The sequence below is a fragment of the Phaethon aethereus genome, assembly GCF_964289735.1.
Source record: "Phaethon aethereus genome assembly, chromosome: 7".
NCBI lineage: Eukaryota > Metazoa > Chordata > Aves > Phaethontiformes > Phaethontidae > Phaethon > Phaethon aethereus.
Window position 1 is genome coordinate 1,401,037 of NC_138583.1, and position 26,550 is coordinate 1,427,586.

At 40.5% G+C, this 26,550-nt stretch overlaps 1 protein-coding gene across 1 annotated transcript in view; it reads right to left on the minus strand.

Moving 5' to 3' along the window:
* Positions 1-7,981: 7,981 nt before the first annotated feature.
* Positions 7,982-26,550, minus strand: part of PTEN (phosphatase and tensin homolog) — a gene marked incomplete at its 3' end in the record, with an annotated part of 47,140 nt that continues 28,571 nt past the window's right edge. The window contains exons 5-9 of the mRNA XM_082002544.1: positions 25,485-25,723; positions 19,913-20,054; positions 17,456-17,622; positions 9,163-9,387; positions 7,982-8,167 (exon numbers count right to left, since the gene is read on the minus strand). Of these exons, the coding sequence (XP_081858670.1) occupies positions 7,982-8,167; positions 9,163-9,387; positions 17,456-17,622; positions 19,913-20,054; positions 25,485-25,723 (959 nt within the window). The remainder of the gene's footprint in view (positions 8,168-9,162; positions 9,388-17,455; positions 17,623-19,912; positions 20,055-25,484; positions 25,724-26,550) is intronic.

A 26,550-nucleotide genomic window follows, 5' to 3' on the forward strand; every position in this document is an offset into this window, starting at 1 on the left:
AGCCAGCTCAGAGGCCCAAGACCTGTGTCACTCTGGACATGTGCCAACTGCTAAGCAAGAACAAGAGATACCTCCCAAGGAACACATTTCCACAAGGTAAATCAGCACAAGGGATGCTCAGGGTTGACTTGGCAGCACCAGTCAGAGGGTATCTTTTCAGTGCACACAAGCAACAAGATTCAGAGCTTAAGTTCTCATTGAAGGTTTGGGAAAGGGCTATCATTCTGGGGTGCAGAGGAGTCTCCAGGGCATGAAGAGATGTTGGAGTGCCACTAGTGAGAGGACGCAACTCTCGCAAGGAGCACGTAGTTCAAAAGGAGGCCTTGGGAGAAGACCTCAGAAGCCAAATGGTGAGAGAAAGCTAGCAGAACATGAAGAAATAATCAAGCAGCAAAATACTTTCCACTCAAGGAAAGCAACCTGTATGGCACCAGGTGTCATCCCTCTATGCTCAACAGGAAGAGGTGAGGACATCATCCTGGAGACACATTCCAAGAAGCAGCTTTCCAGGTTCATGAAGCAGGGCACAAACACACAGGATTTGAGCTTGTGCTCTTGTACAAAGCTTTTCCTTCCTTTCTACACAAGAGAGCTAAGCTGAGAGCCAAGAGGATGGACACCCCTCTGCAGTTAAAATAATCCCAACCTGGCAGAAGCTCCTCCTTCCTCTTCTGCTTTTTATTATTTCTCAGTTCAGTGGCTCCCATCTGCTTCCAGCCCTTTCCCCTTCCAATGGGGCTGCCGTTTATCTGGGATGCCATCAGGCCCTCAGCCCTCTCCAACACATCTCAGCTACAAGTTGGTTTGCACCAGTAGCCCATCTGTAAGTCAGATCTGAGCAATACTGAACCTTCAGACGGTCAAGACACGGGCCAGAGCTACTTTACTGTATATTTGGATTTCGAGAAGCCTTGTGAAAAAGCCGTGTCCCTCTCAAGTGCTAATATTCAGAGAAGGGAAATAACTCTCCTTTTCGCTTGCGAGTGGATGCTATCAGTCTACTTTCACTGCTGCGTGATCTTCACATGAGCTCTTCACCATCCTCCCACACAAATACCAACATTTTCCTAAGATGGTTGCAGTCCTACGTACAGTCTATAGCTGCCATTTCCATAGCTTCCAACACCTTAAAGCAAGTGATCCCTAAAGCCAACCCCTCAAATTCATTTTCTGCTTAAACTCAGCCCTCCAGATGCCTCTCAGACACCTCTCATCAACTGTTTTACCATCTTTGCAACACTTCAGCAAACCTAAACATGCACCATCACCCCTTTTCTCACAAGTTCTGTGCCTCCACCCACAAGGTTTCTCTCTCCGATTACCAAATCCTGCTTTGCATCAAAGACATTGCCTTCTTATCCTCAAAACTCATTCATTTCATAAAATCATAGAATGGTTTGGGTTGGAAGGGACCTTAAAGATCACCTGGTTCCAAAACCCCCGCCATGGGCAGGGACACCTTTCACTAGACCAGGTTGCTCAAAGCCCCATCCAGCCTGTCCTGGAACACTTCCAGGATTCTTCCCGTTTAATTCATTCATACATATATTTCCATTACAGAATCCTTACCATTTTCTTATGCCATTTTCCTTCTACCGTAAAAATGTTACGGAGGATGGGGCACCCCTGATATCTGTCCAGCCCACTCAAATTTCTTAATCCAGCATGTCCCACCTGCTTTCATCCCCTTCATCTTCCAAACCCCACATAATCCCAATACTAATGCTAGCTTGTTGAAGGCCAAAAAAAAAAGGAGCGCCTTAAGCAGCCTGAATTATACAAAGGGTATTTTATAAAGTACAAACTTCAGCCTCTAAAATATCATTTTTTATCATCTTAAAACTCCTACATGAACAGTTTCTGAAGCAGGAAAAGGATGCCTCACGAAGGCAAACTGCCACCTATTTTCACCATCTGGAGTTAGCTATGGGACACGAGGTAAGTTATCAAGCACTAGAATCCTTAAAAAATAAAAAAACACCACTAAAACCCTCTTCTATTTTACTGTAGTCGGTACAACCCACACAGAAACATTCACGGCTGGAAAACACAGGCCAGCAGTTAATTAACAATTTCTTTTGCACAGGTCGCTCATCGCAAGTCAAGTACACGCGCTCATCGTTCCCGTTAGGCTGAATAAGCGCGTGCAGGTTCATTCAGCGCAGCAGCAGCTCACCGAGGCAGATGCATTGGCTGAATTTGCGCAACCCTGGCATTTTTCAGAGCTATTTTTTGTAAGAAAAGCAACCTAAAAGACATAGCGATAGTCTTTGCTATGCCTTCAGACTAAAGCTTTGTATTAAAAAAAAAGGAAGAAAGAAACAGGCAGAAAAGAATAACCTGTAAAAAGAATTACAAAGATACCAGTGGCTAAAAAGTTTGAAAGCACAGAAGAAAAGCAGAAAATGAGAAGAAACACACAGAAAAATAACGAAACAACATAAAAATGCCCAACCAGAAAAAGTCTCAAAGCACAGGGAGCAAGAGATACCAAAAAGGCAAAAAAAAAAAAAGTATGGGGTTTATATTTTGGTAGACACGTGAGTTTAAAATAAATGGATTTTCTCATCTGCCTAGCACAAGACGCTTGCAGTTGTATGACAGAAGAACCAGAACAAGCAAGGACAGACACGGAAAGAGGGGGGGTTTGAGAAGATACCAAAGAATAAGGTTGAGAAGAAACCAAAGCAGCAAAAGTAGCAAGCAATTTGAGAAGACCAAAAAAAAAAAAAAAAAAATTGAGCCAGCTCATTACGTGACCTGCCCTCCCTTTGTATCAATAGTCTCAACCCATAGGGCTGGTTCGGCGGGCTTTTTTTCTCGTCCACCCCTCACGGGGGTCCGACCGCACCTGGCTGTGCCTCCCAGCTCCCGCAGCACCCCGAACACGGGCACCGTCACCTCCCCACGGCAAGGGGCCAGGGATCACAGCAGCACGTCACCTTGGGGCATCTGGCTAGACCAATATAGAAACATCGTCACAAGTGGACGTCATCGCTCAGTTCATAACCAAAATACCAACCAACTGCTTAAAAAAAAAAAAAAGTGTTTTAAAAGAGTCTGCTACCAACATAATTCCTTCTTAAAAGAGCGTTAATTTATAATTCTGGCTGCAGTTTTAAAAAAAGATGCAATTAATTATTAACAATCACTTCACGGCTGTCTAAAAAGAGACCGGCACAAACCGAGTTGCTATTTGCTGCCGGCACCAGAGCTCACCAGCAGCTCACCAGAAGCTCACCAAGGGCACCCGCGCTGAAGCTTTCAGCAGGAGAGGTGCTCAGAGGAGGACACGGAAACTGCAGGTGTCGGGATGGAGCACCCGGGAGCACCCCTGTGCAGGCACCCAGCACCATCCTTGGGAAGTGCAGTCACCACGTTAGTCACCAGAGCACTCGTACGCGCAGCCGTAAAGTCAAATACAACACTATCCACATTGCAACAGCGCTTTTCACCAGTCTTCAGACTAGAGTCCCTTCATATATATAGATCTATGCATTTACAGAAGCTACCCAACATACTGAACAGTGTCCAGACTACTTTCCTTAAAGCTTCTCATCCTTTCTTTCTACACCTTCCCACTCTACTTCCACTTTCTGGATGAAAAACAAGCTTACCCAAAAAAAGGAATGTGTATTAACAGATTGGGTAGTACGGCCTGCATTAAAATGGTGTAATGCCCTTAACAGTGTCATTCACCTGAAAGGGCCAGACACATCTGGCAAACACTCCATCCCCATAAAGCACCAAAACTACTTTCCACTCATCTTACCACCAAAGAGCAGATGGGGCCACAGCAGCAAACCTCTACTCGATACACACATTTTTTGGAGATGCTCAGCCAGATGTGATACAGGGCTGACATTAACGCCAGGAGGAAGGAAGAAGGAACAACAAGAGTTACCCAAAGCAACCCAACTCAGCGTCCGCAGGACTCACGGGGTGCAGAATGGCACCCTGGTTCCTCGCCATCACTAGAAACAGAGGCTGAGCTATCGGTCTCGCTTTCCTGGAGGCTCCAAGGGCAGCCCTAGCACAAAAGGGGAACACCACATACGTTAAGTAACATGCCAGTTTGAAGTCTAGCTTGGAAACAGTTGAGCAACAAGAACAGCAGACACCCCAAGCCACAGAATCGATCGATGTTGAGCATGCTTTTTCCACTGGGGAAAAACGCACCCCCTTGCCAATGTAAAGCTACTTTAGGAAAAGGCCTCTCAGGTTGGACTCGCATCTCATTTTGCTGGAGATGCACCAGTCGCCATTAAAAATAAGGTTCACGTGCATTTTGGAAAGAGTTCTCTTACTTGGAGACTAAGAATGGTTTAGCTCCCCAGGAAAGCAGTCCTGCAGCTCACCGTGACAGCACCACGGTAAAGGGTTTGATCTCCCTGCACACAATCTGCACTTCCAATGCCTACGCTTGTTTAAAGCTTCTCAACATGAAAGGGTATTAAGTTCCCTTAAAATCCCTTGACGCACGAGGACCATCCTTGGCTCAAATGCTCATGCTCAAAATTTCACAGCTTACAAGCAAAATATTTTAGCTGACCATTTCCATACTCAAAATACTTCAATAAAACACCCACACAGTGACAAGAATGAGACTTTAATCAGTTTTAAGTGGAGTTTTAACACTAAGAGATAAAGGGTTGTTAAACACAATAACAAACGGACATCTGATTTGTATGAGGCATTATCCTGTACATGTCATACTTGGTTTTTGTGTATTCTCAGTGCATAGCGTTACACACAGAGCCACTGTTGCACAGCACAATAGTATTTGAAGAGGCTGAATCAGAGTAAGGCTGCTTAACAGACTGATTTTTTTTTTTTTCCTTTTAGTATCTATATATATATATATGCTATATGAAAACAGACTGAAAATTTGAACTGGCAGAGAAAGGCAGCTCTGCCAAACACTGCAGTTGGAGCCCCTTTTAGTGCACAGTTCCACCCCATCCATCTGCATGCATGACACTTTCTAACGGTATTTAAAAGGTAAACGAGGCACTTCGTGGCAACCACAGGCATCGTTAACATATTGCACACATTTGCTATGACTAAACATGGAACTTGCACACTAGCATCCTATTTATTTTTTCTTTTTTTGTTGAAAGCTGAAACATTTGATGCTGCATGTAAACTCCACTTCAGTTTACAATGTGTGCCACAGGAAGGAGTCCGGATGCTATTTATACAACTGCCCTTTAACAGCTGTGGCAAGTATTTTGAGTGGGGCTACCAATGACTAGGGGATGCTTCAGGGCCTAACAGTAAGCTCTTACCGAAGTGATGCCTTCAAGTAGTTTCAGACATGTAAGCTGCTGCACATCCAAAAAGGTTTAAGCATACAGTCCAGAAACTCAAGGAAAGATTACCTACAGAATGCAGTTCAAGCTAATTATGAATACTGTCATAAATAAAGTTTTAATAAGGACTCAAAAACCTTTCAGTCATAGTAATTCTTGTCAACTTCTATGGGGGTGGTAACTGAAATAAAGTATAGGAGAGTACGTATAATATATATTTATATATATAATATATATATATAATGCCATTTTTCCATTTCCAATGACTACACCATAAAATGTAAGCAAGGCTTCTCAAAGACATCGAAACATTCAAAAAAGAAAAAAATCAAAACCCTCATTCCAACCTTCACATTCCAAAGGAAAAATAACAGTGCAAAAGCCCATCGTGTCATGATTTCCAATCCGGCCCTCAGCGTTACATACCGGAACCGCACCAATCCAATTTTTATTATCCAAAGTGGGACATGCAGCAGTGTCAATATCCGAATACTTTTAAAGCATGAACGTTTTTGTTTATTAGCCAACACAACTTTCAACTGTTAAAAAACAGACAAGGTGAAACATGATTCGAAGGGTAGGAGTTAAACGTCACGTCCCAAGGTAACCACCTCCTGCTCGTCACTAACAGTGGGAATAATGAGCGCTGGAACACCAATCTTGATCCATTAAGCTACTAAAGTCTAATTAAACCTATAAGTCAGAAAATACTTATCAGCTTTGTTAGAACTTAGAATCATGAATCTGATGAGCAAAATTGACCAACAAATACAAAAAAAAAAAGCACTTTATACCTTTGTTTACCAATAGTAATTACTGGAAGTCCTGCCTTGTCTCATTCAAATTCTTACCATTAATGCTTGTTGTACAGGGCCCTTACAAATTCCATACACAGTTGTTATTTAGGCAAGAACACAGCTAATGAACTTCAATGTCAGCACCAATAAGTTAATTAAAAGGCGGGGGGGGCATATTACATCTTTTAAAAAGTGTCAATTTGGGGACAGCTATTCATGGCGTGCTTTACAGATAACAATTTTGTCAGCTACAAATTGCATTTGTATGCAATAGTAGTTGTACCCTTAAGTCACCTGCAGTCTGGGCATGTCAATTCTATAGCGAAAGTGAATCTCAAGCCCTACTCCTGGCTATATCCCTATGAACAAATAATACAACACCGCCAGTTTCGAAATCTAATTTGTTGGGTGGTTTGGTTTGATTTTTTTGGTTTTTTTAATAGCAAACAATATATTTGGGACAAGCTCTACTTTTAAAAAGTACACATATTCATGTACACACAGTGCTGAGAATTTACTGCAACACTGGTTTCCTCTATATCATGTGTAATGTCTGTTTTTAAAACATTGTAGGTACTGAGTATTCAAGTAAAATTCCCTAACAGTTAATGACATTTTTTTAAAAAGTGTGCAAAACTGCAAAACTCATTGTAATAGAATGTGTAAGGTCAAAGGGGTGGAACAGCTGACAGAGGTTTGATTGAATAAATGCATCACAAATCTTCAAAACAAACACTAACCTGGAGAATCTCCAATTGAAATTTCCCGTGCACCATTACAAAATACGTTTATATTAATGAGAAAAAAGCTTGCAAGGCAGCACATGAAGTATTCACAGCAGGAATATGATTGAAAAACTAATATATGTAAGATGTTGACTGATGTATGCACTAATAGTATCTGACTTTTAGCACTGGCCTTGATTACACAGGAGACGGAGCAGCCATTACAATTCAGAAAAAAAATTAATAAATCATTGTCAAATATTGTAACAATTTGTTTCAAGCCCATATTTTAGTTGATAGCCTCCACATTTGTATGGTTAAGTCATTGTTGCTGTGTTTCCTTTCTGTGACCCCAATAATTTTTCTCCCTTCATTTGTGGGTCTTTATGATGTTGTGAAGGTTCATTCCTGTACCCCTATACAGAATCACTCCCTCTAGCTGCCTTTTCTAGCACCATTACACTTAAAAAAATAAAATGCACAAACAACAAGCAGTGACAAGCGGCGACTCTTCAACTGTCCAGGATGAATTATGGTAGCATGCTAAAGAAAGGTGCATGTAAATAGCCGGATATGGTACACAGGCCAAGCTCCAGCGGACTATATTCCTTTCTGAGCATTACTTTCCATCCCCCATCCAAAAACATGCATTAGAATGTAGTAAAACCTTCTAGAAACATCTCTTAGCCAACTGCAGACTTTTCTGTTGCCACACAAGTGCAAAAAAAGGGGCAGGATGTGAACCTGTATATTTTCGAAACTTTGTTTGGTGACAGAACACAAAAGGAAAAATTCCTACGTATACACATTAGGTCTGTCTCCACTTTTATAAAACTGGAATAAAATGGGAAAGTGCCATGTTTATAGTTCCTAATTGAAGTTTTAATGTCCTTTTGACACAAAAAGGTATATACATATCAGAGCTACGTAACTTTTGTTGGTTTGTTTTTTTCTCCAACTGGACAAGTGTCAAACCCTGTAGATTTATAGGGCAAAACAAGATTGGTCAGGAAAGAATTGTTCCTATAATTGGTAATCTGACACTATGTCCTTCTGCCGTTTAAAAAGGTCCTTTTTTCAGTTTATTCAAGTTTGCCACTCTTCATGGTTGGTTTTTTGTTTTTTTTATCTCCAATAAAAAAAATATTCAGACTTTTGTAATCTGCGTATGCTGATCTTCATCAAAAGGTTCATTCTCTGGATCAGAGTCAGTGGTGTCAGAGTATCTATAATGATCAGGTTCATTGTCACTAACATCTGGTGTTACAGAAGTTGAACTGCTAGCCTCTGGATTTGATGGCTCTTCTACTGTTTTTGTGAAAAATAGCTTCACCTGGGAAAGGAAAAAACAACATTTAAAAAAGGAACCTGGACTTTAACTGAGCACAAGCAACAATTCAATTTCTAACAGCATGGATCCTTTCGCTACACTGAATCACACGAGTGCTCCTCTCTCTACTCTGCAAAGAAGGAAATAAAAGAAAGCTCTTTTGAGGTTAGCCAGCCTCGCACTACTACCCCTGACAAAATAAAGAACTGGCAAAGCAGCAGGTTTTTTCATGCCCTGATGAAGGAATTCTGCATATCTGCACCAACCACTGGTACTCGAGTTATAGCAGCAAGACATACCACTGCAGCAGGCCATGCCACACTAAGCTTTTTGACTGTCCTACCTTGTAGACCTCTGCGAGCACAAAAAGATATTGTAATAAGAGTGTATAGGGAAGAACAAAACACTCTATAACTGGTGATGTGTGTGTGTGTGTGTGTGTGTTAGAAGTCTGATCCAAGCGACATTCCAACAAGCAACTATGACCATTACCTTCAAACAAGCACTGCTGGGTTCTAAGTGGTATTCTATAAGGAAGTTAGAAAGTGATAAAATTCTTAAAAATGCCTTTTTAATTTTTAAAGGCAGTGCTGGCAACAGCTAATATTCCTCAAAGCTAAACTCACAGGTTAAGGTATTCCTGTGAAGCAGGCAAGTCTGTAAATCAACTTTACTGTGTAAAGCTCAGAGCTCATGGCACTGCAGCTGGTATGGGAAAGATGCTACCTGGGTCTCTGGGTCTCCTACTACTCATCTCTAACTGCTTTGACAAATACCTGAAACCACCCAAAGCCTTTACTCCCAGTCTCTCAACATCTTCCCAAAAAAGCAGAAAAACTTACAAAGCTAGAGGCTTTGCTAAGTGGTGGCAATACTAATACATGAATTCAACTTCTACACAGACAGCAGTTTCAAATGGTTCTTCCATAACGCAAGACAGACAAATCAGATAACGTCATGCAGCTTTTCAGCTTTGTTTACACATAATATATACTGACCTTGAAGTTTGGAGAGAAATATCTGTTGGCTTTGTCTTTATTTGCTTTGTCTAGATCGTTTTTTGTTAATGTAAGGATTAAATATTCCTTATCATTATCTGAGCGCTCTGTACTGAAAATACCATCAAGTTCCTGATCTGCAACTAGACTTCCATTTTCTACTTTGTCTGAATTTTCATCCAGTCCTATGAAGAATGTATTTACCCAAAAGTGAAACATTTTGTCCTGGGGGAGGAAGAACACAAAGAACAAGCTTGCTTTAGTATTCACTAGTGGCACATTAAACTAGTATCATCATCTGGTCAAAAACAAATTGGTAGTATCAGATAAAACTTGTTGGGACAACAGTACATCATTGGTTACATTGCATGCAAAGACATTTTCACCAACTGTCCTCGACAATATGCAAAACTCTGCATTAATCAAACTCAATTTTAACCAGTTAAGCTTTCAAAAGTCACTCCTTATTGAAAGTTGGTTTTAAAACAATCTATCATACCTACAAAAAAAAGCAGATGACAATAAATTAAACAAGTGTTAAACTTGTAATCACCAGGCATAAAGAGATCTTTTTGCTTGTACCTTGCCAAGCAGTAGCCAAACCCAACAGACAACCTGTGTGAACCAGCTTAGGTGAGTAGTATTTATCAATAGGGAACATCCTCCTCCATAGCTTCCCACATAACAGAATGCTTTGCTTTATTTTTATACAAAAATAGCTGTGATTGAGCAAAACCACCCTACAAATACTGGACTCCTATTGTAGTGGATTCATCACTGCTTTACAGAGATCATTTCTACCAGTCAGATATTTGCTGACCAGTACAGAGACAGTCAGATTTTGAAAGCGTCTGCTATCCTACTCAACAGGGAGTCTTTAATGAGAAGATGAGGCACTGACAGTTTAAGTATATTCAACCTAAGTAGAACTTGACAGATGACCATCAACAGTTGGAAAGGTACAAGTTAGATTATCCACTATAACACCGTACAGATATACCTGTACAAAGAGGCAAAATGTAAGTGTATCAGTTATTTTAAAAAGGCACTGAAGGACTAGTTGATATCTGCCAGTATATTACTTGCTTATCATTATGACTAGCAGGGTTGTTGTGTCTATCTCTGTATGTGCATCTGAACAAGCAGCACTGTTCTGCTCTTGGCTAGAAAATCTCTGAAGAGGACATGCCCAGGAACTTCACCTTTAAGCTCTCAGCTAAATAATTCCGTAGAATGCACGGAGTGCTCTTGTTGTAGTTCTCCATCATTTGCCATATTTTTGTCAGTCAAGAGCTGGTGTTTCCAAGATCAAATACTTTTAGCAGATTGGTCCTGAATAGCACGTTAAGCACTTCTCCATTTGAAATTGAGATACAGTTCCTTTTTACATTCCTTCCTCTTTACGAATGAAACCTTCTATTTTACTCTGATTTGAGTTTTCAGGCAAAAAATCCAAAATGCAAATGGACAGTCTTCCCACAATAGTCAGTATTTCTGCATTTCTGTTAAAGCCACAGGAGTGACAAAGCTAGCACATAGCAGAATCTATCATTCCTTGATATTATACAGGACCAGAATACAAACCATCTGAGTTAATTTACATATTTTGGTTTACCAGAGAGATCTAATTCCAATTTCTTATTGGAAAATCTATCTCCTGCCCCATCTTTCTAGTCAGAGCTATTCACCTCTGCTGGTAAGTAGGGGGTGTAATCAGAGGTGGAACAGAAGTGGTTCTAGTGTGTATCATATGAGCGTGCCTCCCTGCTGAAGGCAATTTGGAACGAGCAAAATATCACATTTTCCTGGGCCAAGGAGAAGAGGGGGGGGAAGGGCTGGACTACTGCTTAACTCATACTCTTCTTCCTCACAAATTAATAAAAACACATAAGCACACCAATACTGGGAGTTCTGAAGTGTCTGATGAAACTACTACTACCTGCCTTCTCTACCAAAGGTCAGTAGACCCATTTTCAGCATTTTAGGTAAAGCACACAAAACCACTTCCAGCTTGTGTGCATTTCTGTAAGCACCCAAGAGACCCCCAAACCTGTAAGGAAATGCAACGGCAAAGACAAAAGTTAAATAATTCAGTCAGAAACACTTCTGGTAGTTAAGTTATCCACTTCAATGCATGCCTCTCCAGTACCTTTGGGAATCAAGCTAATCTACCAAATAAACATGCTGTAATTACAGTTGTCTTGGGAGACTAACAGATGTTTGCCACTGCCACCAAGTCCCTTCAAGCCATTCACATCTATGAAGAAGCCTTGTTGGAATCCATCCACACAACGCAACAGTCTGTAGGCTCTTGCCAGGCCCAAACTGCTCATACACTTAGCACCCTCTTCTTCATTAACACTACCTCAGAAACAGTCTTAAAAATGCCCACTCCAGGATCTGGAAGTAGAGGACGAACATCCTGGGCAAGAGGGTTTATTCTTCTGTAATGGTCCAACGAGTCATCAGCCTGCCTGCTGATACCTCATGAAGAAAGTAGCAGCAGGCAAAATCCTCATGAATACATCTTCAGGGTAACCTGGTACAGGCTCCTCCTATGCCCAGATGATGAGTCCCTCAACAGATACATAGTCCTCCAAGGAGACGAGATGGCTACTCCAGCTCAAACCAAAAGACCGGTTCCGGTCAAAACAGAAACAACTAATAGCATCAGCTTTCCAGCAACAGAACAGGAGAGGATTTGGAGTCCAGGTGCTGTCTGCTATAAACAGTGGGAAAAGGAGAGCCTGAGCTGATATTGCCAGCACCCAACGGCTCCATAAGCAGGTAAGATATGCCACCTGCAGTCTCACCATTGGTGAAGATGCCATCCTTCCAATGAGGATTTAGACAAGGAAGTGCATTTCCACACCATGACCACAGTTAAGGGAGATCCTACTACTACACTTCATCCTTCTTTGGGACCACAATGCAGAAGCAGCAATGCACTTTGGAGCTGGTCGTCAGTGCCACCCATGACACCTCCAGTGAGATCAGCAGAGGAGAGGACAAAGCCAATGAACACGCTGCAGCAGACGGAAAGTGGCTTATACCAACAGGGCTGAAGCAGCTTTGGTGGAAAGCAGTGCCAAAGCAAACAAGGCCACTGGATGTAAACTAATGCCAGCAGAAGGCATGGTCTTGTCATGCCTCATCTTAAACTTCATCAGGTAGAGCAGAACCAGGAAGGATTTACTTGGCACTTAAGGACCTGCCTGAACAAGCAACTGCAGGGACTCAGCTTTACTGATAGAGCCTGGAGAAGACAAGACAGATGACAAACTTCTCACTAGACATCTTTTAATCTGTTTTCCTTGGGATAAATTTACAGAGGTCTTCAGGGACTCAAACTAAACAATACAACTTGGCTGAGCTGGTCATTCACCCTTTTATCTCCCTCCAGCTTTTTAAAGCATCAAGTTATTTTCCTTCCTTTCCCACTACACTAACTTAATTAGCTTAATAACCTAAGTTCACCGGTACTGGAACATGGCACAGCCACTCAAATTGAGGGAAGACTTGGTCATGGTTTTTGGAATTAGCTCTTAAGGCTGATAACTGTGTCACTGCTTTCACTGAAAAACAAAACTCGTTATTCAAAGTGAGGATTCAGCCAGCTTCAGCTAGAGTGTCAGGCTCCAAGATATTTCATGGGAGACAACGAAGAAAGCTCAGTTAATATGGGCCAAAGATAGAAATTTTAAAAATCAAGGCATGAACTGAACTTGGGCTTTATATAGCAAATCGGAATACCAGATCAAGCACTCACAGGAACACAATTTAATGAATAGGCTTCTGAAAACAAGTATTAGCTAGAGGCTTTTTTTTTTAATGTGTTTTGCTTCACTTCCAGTTACATCACAGGAATCTGCCTTAAAAAAAAAAAAATCGCCAATGTATTTCTTCCCATAACCAAATCTGTATCATAAAATCTACTGGGCTGTATCAGACACTTGAGACAGAAGCTGATTGAATCACACTATTTTAACATACAATATTTATCTCTACCTTGTCCAGTTTTTCAGTTCTCAAACTGACAGAAAAATAAACCTCCCTCTAGAGCTGATATCTGCCTCTAACTGCAGACTGAGATCCAAATCCAAGATCATTTAAGCCATCAACTAGGAGCTCCCATAGCCTCCTGAGAGTTCAATTTTGCAGTGAGATCTACAGGCACTTACAATCACTTTGCAGCACCAGCTAGGGGTTTTGGAGATGCTATCCAGCAATCAGAAGATGGAGAACATGTTTCAACCTGTTCCATGCTGGCCTCACAGCCTTCCGGTAGTCATGGCTGGTGGAACTTCTTGTACTATTTTCGGACCAACAGTTCAAGTCTTCTGACATTTTCAGAGTTCATCCTTCAATGTTTGCTAAACAGCAATCACCCAAAGTCCTCTTGAACTGCGTAGCAGAACTTCACATCTATACAGACTCAAGAGATGAAATGGCATACCCAACAGCTCAAACAATGCTGTCAGCCCTGCCTACACTAGAGTCTGGGTATAAAACAGCAGTGACCCTTACAAGAAAACCCCACACCAACGTTTCACTCTCATCTGTACTGGGAGGACTCCTGAAAAAGGTCTCCTTTACCCCTAGGCTCTGCAGGCAGAAAGATTATGATATCTTCTGTATTATTTTTACACATACTCTCATTGAACCAAGTGATGCAAGGATACTCTGAAACACTTTAAGACTATCATGTCAACATCAATAACTGGATTCAGCAAGAAAAAGGCTTCACACAGATACATGGAAGCAAACCTAGAGAGACTACAGCAGCAGTCTGAGATGGAAGAACAGCCAAGCTACACGTCAAAGAAACAAAACAAACATGTTCAAAAACCCCTCAAATTACTAACTTCTATCCATGAAAAATTCATACATAACTGTACTTGAGCCGTTTTGTTCTCATATGAGCATGTATTTCATTCTTGTAAGGAAATAGCTACATCATACTTAAGAAATGGTCCAAGAATAAACTAAACAACTTTATTAGACAAGAAAAGACCAGAAGCTGTGTACTTATTAACTGATGCCAGGTGGCAGACATTATGGAAGAGCTGAAATGGCAACTTTTTCAAAGTTGTCACCCCTCTTACCAACATCATCTCACCAGCACCAATAATCCTTTGGCTGAGGTCAGCTCTCGATGAATTTACTTAAATTAAGTTTTGCCATTAAAAAAGACAGGACATTTGACTGCTTTAAATTTCACATTGACACTGCAATGCTAGGTGCTTGAAGTCACTTGGTCACGCAAGCTTGTTTTGTTTCATGCACAATAATTTTATCCAAGAAAAAGCTTGGTCAAATTGAGGAAGACCCTCCATGCTAGACAGCTCTGCAGACAATACTACTTCAGAGTATGAAGAAATTTGAAAGCAAGTACAGGTGCGCAAATCTGGAGCACTGCAGCTGAGATCAGCATTATCAAACAACAAACCAGACCCAGCAGGAGGACACAGAAGTTTCCTTTATCTCCAGAGACAAGACATAGTCGTTCTCCAGCCTGAGGCCCAGAATGGATTGAGAAATATTGTTTTAATTAGTATTACTAGTGTTTTGATTAGGTTTCTATAGAAAGTTAAAATGCAGACTGGCAGATATGTGATGCCTTTAAGTGTGTGCAAGGAAACTTGTTTAGCAGCTAACTATAAATCTGCTAACAGAAAACCTTGGAAGAGCAAGAACCAGTGACAGGCAACAGACCTGTAATTCCAGCTTTCATAAACATGCATGAATAAACCAGAATCTCTGAAAGGTAAGATCCTGTTACTCCTAATTATGCTGTTCTTCATTAATTAGGGCATCACTGCATAGAGGTGATCTTCTCCAAAATGTGACAAGTCTCCACAGTGGAAGGCCCTATCTTTTGGGGTTTTGAGTATAAACTGCACAGACTCTGCTTATCTAGAAAAGGAACAGGCACAGATGTGAAACGCTTATACAGAGAAATGTGTTCAACTTTGCGCCAAGGTAGGTTTTCTGCCACAAATATTCACCTTTGCCCTATTCCCATCTTAGTCACTTTACATAACAGGTTGTTAAAAGGACTATGCGGATAGATCTCCTCTAGTGCCAAAGCAAACGTCAGAGATGGAGTATTTCGCTAGCTCTCAATATGAAGACCTCAGCAGTGGTTTCATAAAACAGACTACAACATGCTTACATACAAGAGGATCCATGGACCCAGTCCCAGATGCCCTCAATCTGTGTCTGCATTTACAGTAGGGCTAACAGAGGTGGTCTTACCAGAACTGTGTAACACCATACACCTACTTTCTTCTGGCCTCCATTCTTACACAAGGTTGAGGGCAATTAGACACTAGATTCAACAGATCTTTGAGGCATATTATCAAGGTGGTTTCTTTACAAAAGACTTCTGTCTGGTGAAGGGACGGTTTCTATCTCTCAGAAAAGCTTGCCTATGTGGAAAGAAGAGCTTTCACCATCTCAGCATTTCTTGGCTCTAGCAGTCCAAAAATACTGAGAAAAGGAGCACATCTGCACTATCTATAATCCACAGAACCTGAAGAGTTAAGGTACTTGGTGAGAATAGACAAAAAGAAAAATCAACCAGCTACTCAAACTACAAAGAGATTCCTAAGAAATGAAACCATGGCTGCTATGACACTATGAAATGAAACTACAGCGTAGTAATCTGCAGACAATTTTACACACTCTTCAAAGCCGAATTTATACTACAGAAACCGTATGTGATAACAAGGAGCTCTAGTTTATGCTGTCACTGGCTCTCAGTGCTCTCTTATAGAGGTAAAACAAATACAGGAGTTGTTCCTAGTGCTACAGAGCCAAGATTGGGCATCTGAGCTGTGCACTGTTATTTTGGGGATTTACTAAGTGGGGGGCACTGCAGCACAATGCTTCCTACAAAGTCTGTTCACAATACATGTGTTACTGAAGGTGGTAAAGAAAGGACAAATTCACAGTTAAGATATGACAGAGACTGGATAGAACAGGACGCTGGCTCAGGTGTTTGGGTTTTGTTCCATCTCCTCTCTGCATCCCTCATGTCTAGCCCACAGTACTTATCTGGGTGCTCCTCAAAGTCCATTCTCGAAACTGGCTGCTGTACATTGCAGTTTTAAATGTCAACATTTTTAATGTTGACTTAAAGTAGAAAGGCTACTTTTAAAATGCTTTCTTTTACAGTTCTCTATATTGTATACAGCCACATTGACCAACTAAAGCATCTCATTGAACAGGCAGAGGAAAATAGTCCTAAAAGAAACAGTTTAAAAACTTTTGCAGACATCCACGCTTCAACAGCAAAACACAACATTTCCAGCTAGTGAAATTACACCATTAAACTTGTTAACAATACCTTGTAACTGAACAAGTCCACAAAACAGTGTGCATGTGGATTTACACACACATCTAATAAGTACAACCTACACACAGTTGTAAGAGACTGTTATCACTTACGTTTGTCTCCCAATCCACTCTAGTACTTACTTACTTTCACACTTTGCCTGTACACAGGATTCACTCAAAGAATGCTCTTACGTTTTAGAGCATCCATTAAACAGCAAACAACTATTCATAAAGAATTTTAACTAGTAGATATAAAGGTAGCCTTTAATCAACGTGGTCTCATCCTCACCTTTCGCTTTGGTAGATGCAAACTAGCTCCACAAGCACCAGAATTAATGAAACCCAGTGACGGGGCATTCACCTTTAAGAACTCACTGACTTTGGAGTCAAAATAAATTCTAGGGTTTTGGTTTTTTTTCCTACAATTTTTTGCAGTTCGAGTGAATTCTCTAAACATCTAATATCAAAGCATTGCAGCTGGGAACTGAGAGATGGCTGAATAGATTGCAAGATACTTTTACAAAGTGCATAGGAACTAGTTTATCTCAGAAATTCAACCAAATTTGATAGGTAGAAGTTAGCCGATAGCACACAGCCAGGATCTTCTGTGCCTCCTCAAATCGTAGGAAAATTTAGTGAAGAAAACAGCTGGAGTTAACTTGCTCAGTATGCAAGTCTATTTTTAGAATGAGAATGTTTCTTCCTCAATTAGATTACTCACTACTACCCAAACGACTGCAATACACAGCCAGTATAATTTTTACCCAACCTTTGTACTTAATCTCACCAATTCTCAAAATATCCAGCTTTCATTTTGTGGTAGGTTCTCTCCTTGGGAAAACTAGACATCAAAGAATTAAATACTGTGATTACACATCACTGAAGAATAACCAACATACAAGCCCTGCATCAGGATTGGCTCAACATTTTCCAGAAAAGCCAGAAAACCAACCTTTTTCAACATCTTGTTCTGTTTGTGGAAAAATTCCACTTTGATATCACCGCATACCGGCAAAGGTTGAGGGAATTCAAAGTACATATACTTGTCTTCACGTCTTGAGGGTCCTGAAGGGGAGGTGAATATCTTTACCTTTAGCTGGTACACCACAAACTGAGGATCTGCATGGTAAAACAGAGTGTCACTTCATAAGAAATGTCTTAAAAGTGTCAAAAAGTGCAGTATTAGTATCAGAATCACAGTCATGAGCTACGGTATTTTGGAAGTTAAATAAATACTTATTAAGAGTTAAAGCACTGCTCAGCATCAAACTTGCTAGGTATCACTGGAAGCAACCTAACAGATTTCTCTCCTTTGTAGCACTACTCTCAGGCAACCATAGGGTTCCTAGAAAGTTGCTGTTTCTTTTTAATATAATAAGAAATTACTATATGGAGTGACAACTTCTTGACTTTTCCTTGCACATTGCCTCTCATCTCTATGGATCTCTCATCATCATATGGATGTAGCAAGGGGGGTTTATTCTCTCTCTCTTTGAATTGCAGAGTGGGCAGTCATGTCAGCATAAACTCATTTCTACTCTTACACAAACAGAACTGCTCTATAAACAAAAACAAGGACAAAATTTAACATTAATACACAAGCCAACCAGCACTGACAGACTATACAGATACAGACACAGACCGTAAGTCTGTCCTGTAAATCACCATCACCAAAAAAGTGCCAGCCATGGCGTAACTTTCCAAATTCAATCTGCAGGGGTAAGAGCTGAAATTATGAGGGGTTTTTGGTGCAGCCTAAACAGATTTTCTTTGGAAGTTGCCACACACCAGCATGAAAGCCAGAAATATTAAATGCAACTTATCTGAAGAAGTCTTTCTGCAATTGCTCCCGACTTCTCTGTTAGTATCAGATGCAGACTGCTCTCTAGACAACACCCTGCCGTAGAGTCTGTAGCTGCCCTGAAGCCACCCCTGCAGAGCTGTGGAAGTCCGTAGGAGCATACCCACACTATCTCCTGAACGGCCTAGCTACTTATCTCCGTCAAATCCTCAGAGACATGTAACCCTGTCATCCCTTCATTTTGCCTGAGAGGCACGAGACTGCTCGGTCAGTGACTTTAAAACAGAACAAAGATAACAAGGAATTCAGATTTAAAGTTCTCACGTGTCAGTAAAGTTACTACCATCGCAGTAGATAACACGACTAAAGAAATAACACAGACCATTGGTTTCACATAAAAAAAACCCCCACCACTGAAAACTCCACAGAAATGTAAAATATTGCAGTACACAAAGATGCTGAGTTGATAATTACTCCACCTTCTCAGGTGCTTAGCAAATCTTTTGTTTATGCCAACATCCTACTGTGAAAATAGCACGCAAACAGCCTGGTATGGACAAACAAGTGAACAATTGCTCACGCGAGCAATTCATACTTGCAGCTTGATTTCGCAAGTGTAGCACAGTTTATCCAAAACATTAAATAAGTGGTAATTGCAAAAATCTGTAACCTCCACACCTCTACCCTAGAGGCAGAGGTTTTTTGGCAGAGGCTCCTCCCTTCCTCCTCCTGTAAATACAGGTCGCCTGACAAGTTGCTTGATCGTTTCTTACGTGCATTACATGTTCAGGTAGTGTCTTACAATATTAATAGTGCAATTTTAATCAAAGCCACAGGAGGCACTGGAATTAATTACACATTGCAGTAATCCCCATAGCAAAACCATTAGAAAGACTTTTTCCACTAACAAAAAATGAACACGCAACACTAGGCAGTTACTGCCCTGTAACGCAGCCCACAGAAGGGAGTATTTATACCTCAAAGTTTCAAGGAATCTGCTGTTCCTTACTAACACACTGTGTATCAGCAAAGCAGATTAATCGTTTACAGGTGTATTAATACTTTATAAGCCTCCATATAAAGGAAAGTTTTTTCCAGAGTTAATTAGGTATTTACCCAGTTGAACTGATTTTTTGTTTTTAAACACCATGGGAAAGAATGATGTTGCTGCATTTGAAGCCAACAAGCCATTAAGCAAATGTTTTTCAGCAATTCATGTTTCCCAAGAGTTGCTATATTAAAAAAAAGGCTTTTTAAAAAAGTATATAGAAGTTTATAAAAGTAAGGAGCAAATATCCAAACATATATATGACATCACTTACCTTCAGACCATTAAATAATTCCAAATTTAAAACTGCAGTGAAACAACCATACAAGTCCTTACAGACCTCAACTTACTACACCTAGGAGGATGCTAGTGGATAAACCACACTAACCCAGCAGATTTTGGAACGTGACATGTTTAAGTATGATCTTCTCCATCAAGGTGCGCAGCTCTTCGCATCACGTAACAATGGTAACAGTCACATAACCAAACCAAGTTCAAACAAAGGGCGACGCACTTCCTTACATGAGCTAATGGAGGTTAATAGGGTGCTGGGTACTTACTGCAAGTTCCGCTGCTGAACATGGGAATTGTTTCAAACATCATCTTGTGAAACAGCAGTGCCACTGGTCTGTAATCCAGGTGATTCTTTAACAGGTAGCTATAGTAGTACACGTAGCGTCTCTGACTGGGAATTGTCACTCCCTAAAGAGAGAGAAAACAGACGTCAAAAACCATCAAGACCATTTAATAGCATCACTAACAGGGTTCCTGCCTATTACCTCAGAATACAATTAAACACACATAAACCACAAATGAAAAGGCAGCTAAAGTACTTGGAATAAACCATCCTGATCCATCCAGCAGCTACACTGGAGACCAGCACACAGAGTAAAGCATCTAAGCTGGCTGTACCTAGAAAGCAGGGGAGCGCTGTACTGCTTTCGACACTGCGCAGAGACCCAGCCATGCAGGTTTTTAGCACAGTTAACTTGTGACGACCCTCAGCAGTTTCTTCACTGTGGACCATCCTGGGCACCTTAAGGACTAGCAAAGACACAATCTACCTCCAAACCATTCAAAGACAGCCCCTCTTCTCCCTTGGCACGGGTCTGCATCTCTTGCACTTGTCCTGCAGAGCATTTAGGAGGAAGCTGTTTGCACACATTATCTAGCACTACGAAATTAATTTCTGACTGGTCCCCAGCATGGAACAAGCAGGACATCAGTCTTCCAGTTACTTTAGTATGTATCTCCAAACATCCCTCTCAAGCGATGAGGCAAAGAATGCAATTTTTCATAGCTTAAAAACAAGCACCTTGGACACCCTGAGGTTCATGTAAAGGATGGTTTCATGCTGCTGGTATTTTTTGGGGTCAGGAGTGTCAGATGTTAAGCAGGAGGTGCCTTTTAAGCACCAATACAGGAATTACATTTCGACAGCAGTTTGAGTCAAAAGATTCTAATTTTGCTTGCTAGTATCACTGTACTTGAGACTGATGCTACCTTCTATTACAAAATACCCTTCTAAAATGTTTTCACAAAAAACAAAACTGGAAACTTATATTAATACAGGCCCAATAGCCCAAACTGTTAAATGAAGGACTTCTCAGTTGAATTACAACTCTGAAGTAAACACTTGCTTTGAGAACATATAACCAAAGAATGTTTTTATTACTGATTTTAAATCAACTTACACTTCAAGTAAGGGAATAGTTTTAAAGCTCTCATAGCTAATAATTTCAAGCAAAAGTGATAAAGATGAAAAATAACTTAATTTCCTAGAAAATGCATTACATGGTTTGTAACAACACATACTATATACTTGCAACAGCATCGGTAAGTAAACTTTAATATTAAAACTGAATGTGAAATTGCAATAAACTGGAGATAAACAAAAGGTTTTCATATATGAGTCTATGAGCATTTTGGTCACAAAATGTGGACCACAGTTATTTCTATAAACTGTTAGTTCTAGTTACCTGCATCAACTTACAACAGCCATAAGCTAAGAGTGGCCAGAGTACTTTTAATTTAGTAAGCAGCTATTCTGCAAACATGAAAATATTCACTTCCTGCCATTATTTAAAAAAAATTGATAATCATGACTCCTTACCACCTCAGTTGTTTCTAAACGACACAAAAGACCTTCTTCCTACAGCACTTGTACAATGACCTTCTTAAGTAGCCTTCTACACTGACCATGTTTTTGGTTCAGATGTCATCTCCATAGTTATCAGACTAATTTCTTAAGTGAGCTTTGAAGTTTGCTTTCCTGGGATCTGAGCTTCATGACTGAGAAAATCCTAGCCTCAAAGCAAACCATCAGTAATCTGCCAATGCTGCCAATCAGAAGAAAACCATGCAGGTAAGGAAAACGCATCCTCCTCTGCTCATAGCTTCCTTCATGCCATAGAGGACGTGCCTCATGGAGAAACCCCAGCACACCTCATCAGAACAACCAGGGCTGGGACTAAAACGAAGGGAACACTGTCACGTTCATGGCTATATAAAGTGATAGTCGATCTAAAAACAAAACCAGTTCTCAGCCAAGTGGACAGTTTTATCCCTCCTGTCAGAGATTTTTACTCCCCAGCCACATAGCCATTACCCCAAGATCCTAAGAACCAGCCACACTGAAGCAGAACAGAAAGTTCTCTATTTTCCAAAGGTCTGATTTCAAGTAGAACACTTTCATAACAAGCTAATATTCTGAGAGGTGCAATCAACCCCCGCTTACTTTTTTACTCAAGAAGAATAAAGAACAAGGAAGCAGTTTAAGTATTTTCTTCTTAAGAATCTTACATTTCCCATCTACCACCGCTAAAAATGGACATTAGATAAGCTTCTCTAGTCCCTATGCCAGAGTGTCACTGGGCACTGTCGAGCTGTGTAGACATCACAAAAATGATCAGGTGCTGTTCCTGGTTCTCCTCTCAATGTAGGATGGGCAGCATTATGAAGAACAAACGTTTTTGGAAGTAATATTCCCACCTTCACTTTACTAACACGCCCTACTGTGAGAGTAAAGCTAAAACTGCAGCCTCAGACCAGGCTTACAGCATTAGGTTTAGCAGAGGTTTTCAGCCGAGTACATTAACAAATGGACATCGCAGCTGATAGCTCTGACACATCAGACATTGGATATCTACCCTGCTCAGAGTAATTCTGAGAATTCCTTGGACAAAATAATTGTTTTCCATTTCCTGTTCTGTTACACCACTATTAGAAGCCATCCCTAAAAGTATGACAGTATGATGGTCTAAGAATCCTCCTGAATGGACCATCTCCAGCTCAAGCACTTGAATAGCTGTTCCCAGATGACACCTACTTGTTGAGTAGACTACGCTTCTTTCCGAGTCTAATCCTCACCATAAAACCCTTCAAGGCAGAAGCAGGAAAAAACAAATACTTTTTCCAGCTGTAGGAAGGTTAAGTTGTCAGTCTTCGTCATCACAGTAGTATTTCAATGTCCATCTTAAGGAAAAAACAGGCGATAAGCTAACCATTTCAAGTAGTGGAAGCAGCAGCTTTTTTAGAAGACTTTTTTGGGGGGTTTACTTCTCCCCCAGCTCTGAAAACAGGCTGGACAATTACAGTTCTTTATCCAATTTCAGGAAACAGTTTGTCTTCCTTGGATCAAAGGGAAAACAAAAATCAGTCCTGTTCTACTACAGTGGTGGTGACTGATAGATACAATCATTTAGCCAGTACTTTCTCATCTTCATCATGCCCTTCTTCTGAAAAAGTACCCCCCAATATGATGAGTTACCGAAGTCAAAAGAGGCAGCTTATAAAGAAAAAAGAAAACCAAACCAACCAACAGCTTTTGGTCAGAGACAGACTTTTACTCTGTTCTGCAATGTCTTATTCCCCACTACCTTTCCCAGGACAACAGTACATTAGCAGACTATCTAGCAACTGTCAGCCTCATCTACAACAACTCTCACAATGTTGCAAAGGCCTCCATGAAGCTGCTTCGCCCAGCCGGCACTTGGGAAAAGCTTGCTAGAGAAGTACTCGAGGTTGTTCTCTCGACCAGTTAGTCATACTTCCTCTTGCAATGAGACTCACACTTCCTGCCGGCATGGACAAAACCCTCTTGAGAATCCCCTTATCATGCACATTAATGGCAACAACAGTTCTAGCTACACTGTTCTGAGCAACGACATACAAAGTGCGCACATTGTGCTTGCCTGAAACTAAGAAAATTTGGTACCTAATTCAATCTAGTTTTCCTTCATCATACATCTGTTGGTCCAGCAACAAAAAAAACCCACCCCAACCACCAAACACAAAACCCCTCAACATTTTCTTGCCCCTAGGTGCAAACAGCTCTTTTGATGCCTCATTTACTTTGAGTTCAGGAAGTCAGTTACATAAAGGTGTGGTGAAGTGTCAAATCAGAAAGCAGCACTTGACATATAACACCAAAATATGGGCCACTGGAATACCTGTTTATAAACACTACTTTAAGTATTATGCGAATCAGATGCTGCCCCCCATCCACATAAAGATAACCATGCTCAAGTGGATCTGGGGAGAAAAATAATTAAAAAAAACCCAACCAACTCTTCCAGTAGAGTCATCAAAACCAAAACAAAGTTGCTGGTTACAGACAGTATTTACAGTGAAGCTAAACACAGCTCTCACTATTCCTTTTTATTAAGTTCTCTGTTATCTCAAACATGGCAGAGGTACCACTGGGGTACTGATGAACGCCTAACTGACCTTACCCTCAACACACTAAACACGCAGAAACACTACCCTCTTTTTACAAAAAGGAAACTGAGGTACTACATGCTTCACCATGTATTTGTTAAGTTTTGCAGTTTTCATGGTATTTTATCCAGCTCTTTAGATAATCTTTATTAGCAGGACTAATCTACACTGTTTATTCATCACACAGCTCATTCTTATTCACTATCATACATTCTTACCAAAAGCTGCCAAGTTTTGATGAGAAACCTTGACACCATCTCTGCTCTAGTATTACACCACAACTATGTTCTCAGCGTTACATGGAATAACAGTTCCGTGTAAGAGGGCAAAACTTGTAAAGAGAGCAAAGTAAGAAGTTACTTGCTCCTTCCAATGAATTAACAGCTACATTCTAAAATTCCTTATGTGACACTTCGGCTCTCAAGAGCCTTCAAACATGAAACTTTGCTTATTAGAGGTCTACATTCTGTGAAATTAATACTTTATGCAAATATTATAGGAACACAGAAAGCTCTGCACTTGAGTAGGCTGAAACTGGCCTGCTGGGATGATCCCCCCCAGGCTGGTCTACCAACATACACAAGAAAATGATGGAAGATGAGCAGGGAAGCTTGCTGATGTGACCTTGCAATTCACACCTTATTGTATTTGGAGGAGATTTCAAATAAGGAGGGTGAATTCCCATTAATAAGGCATAACCATGCCAGAAAGGTCCAACATATACTTAATGCTAAGTCTGTCTGTACCACTGACAAGGTATTAACAGAAAGCTCTTGTAGCCATGAACATTATTTCTCTGAAATGAGATCCTCCCATTTCTCCTCAGGAGAAGTACAAGAAACTAAATGGCAGCACCTCATGAAGCAGGCTCTGAGGCAGCCAATGTCTGGGCTTAACTACCCTTTTATTGAAAAGGGGCATCCAACAACAGACTCTTCCAGTAGGGATATTCAACTGTAACACACACTGTAATGACTATGCATCTCCAAACGCCACCACAGAAGATAAGAGAGCCTGAGGAGATGAATAACTCATCCATTCAGGCAAGCTAGAATAATCCTCTTATTTGGGCTGAAAATGCTGAATGAGAAAGTTCACTCATGAACCACCCATTTGATGCAACACACAGCAGAATGCTATTTAAAAGTCTATTTAAACTAAACTGTCTAGATCTTCTTGAACAGGAGATGGAAAAAACAGACTGTTTTAGTGTTGTGACTAATTGCTAATGCTGCTTAGGAAAGCTTTTTCATTTAGAATAAATGCACTGATCCAATAACGTTAAAGCTAAATCAAAGCAGATATCATAACTGATGGAAAGTATTTCTTAAAGGGCTTGACTACTCAAATGACCTCAAGCAGGAAAAGCATAAAGATACAGATAGGAGAACAGAAGAACAGAAAATAGCTCACCTTCTTGTCTCTGGTCCTTACTTCCCCATAGAAATCTAGGGCTTCTTGAGCTTTTAAAAACTTGCCTCGATGCAACAAATATGCACATATCATTACACCAGTTCGTCCCTTTCCAGCTTTACAGTGGATTGCTGCAACGTGATTGTCGTCTTCACTTAGCCATTGGTCAAGATCTTCACAAAAAGGTTTGATAAGCTCTAGCTGCGGTGGGTTATGGTCTTCAAAAGGGTACTGTGCAACTGCAATGAAAAGAAGTAATTTATCAAAATCTCAAAATGAAATTACAGCAAGCTCAACTAGACAGGTCAACTTTGTGACAAGCATACAGGAAATTAACTTTACAAATAAACCCCTATCTTCCTTATAGATACATAAATTTTTAAAATTCCAATATTATTCAGCAATGTACTACATATTATATGCATTGCAGGCATTTCTCTGTATTACTAACACATATTAGTATTACTCTGTATTACTAATACATAAGCAAACATCCTGCAACATGAAGAAACTATTTCACACCGCTACTGAAATGAGTGGTACAAACTCTGTATCTTGCATCACAAATTTTCTAGAATTTAAAAGTGCACATAGAACAACCTTGCAAAAATACATTACTCTAGCAATAATTACACCACCTCCTAAGAGAAAACAGGGCAAGATCTCAGTCACTGATCAGACAATAGGAATTCTGCTGAAAAGTTCTGAGCACAGTTGGGTCTATGTTGGGAACAAACTCAGAATTTGCTCAAAGGGGTTTTGAAACAAAACCCTACAATTTTCATATTGAAAAATGGTAATCAAAAAATGGATCTCATGTAAGGCACTTGCAATACTTATGGGTTTTGAAGTCAAACCACTGAATAAAGTTGTCCTTTTTCTTATATGGATATATATATGCACACAAGCACTTTTTTTCCATCTAGAGATGGAAAGAATTTCAAGCGAGCATGCAGGAAATGAAAGAAAACTTAAGAAAGCAAATAATAAGCAATAAGCAGAGACAAGTACCCAAACCTCTTAACACCTCAGATAAGATGACACATGCTGACTGGCAGAATTAAAT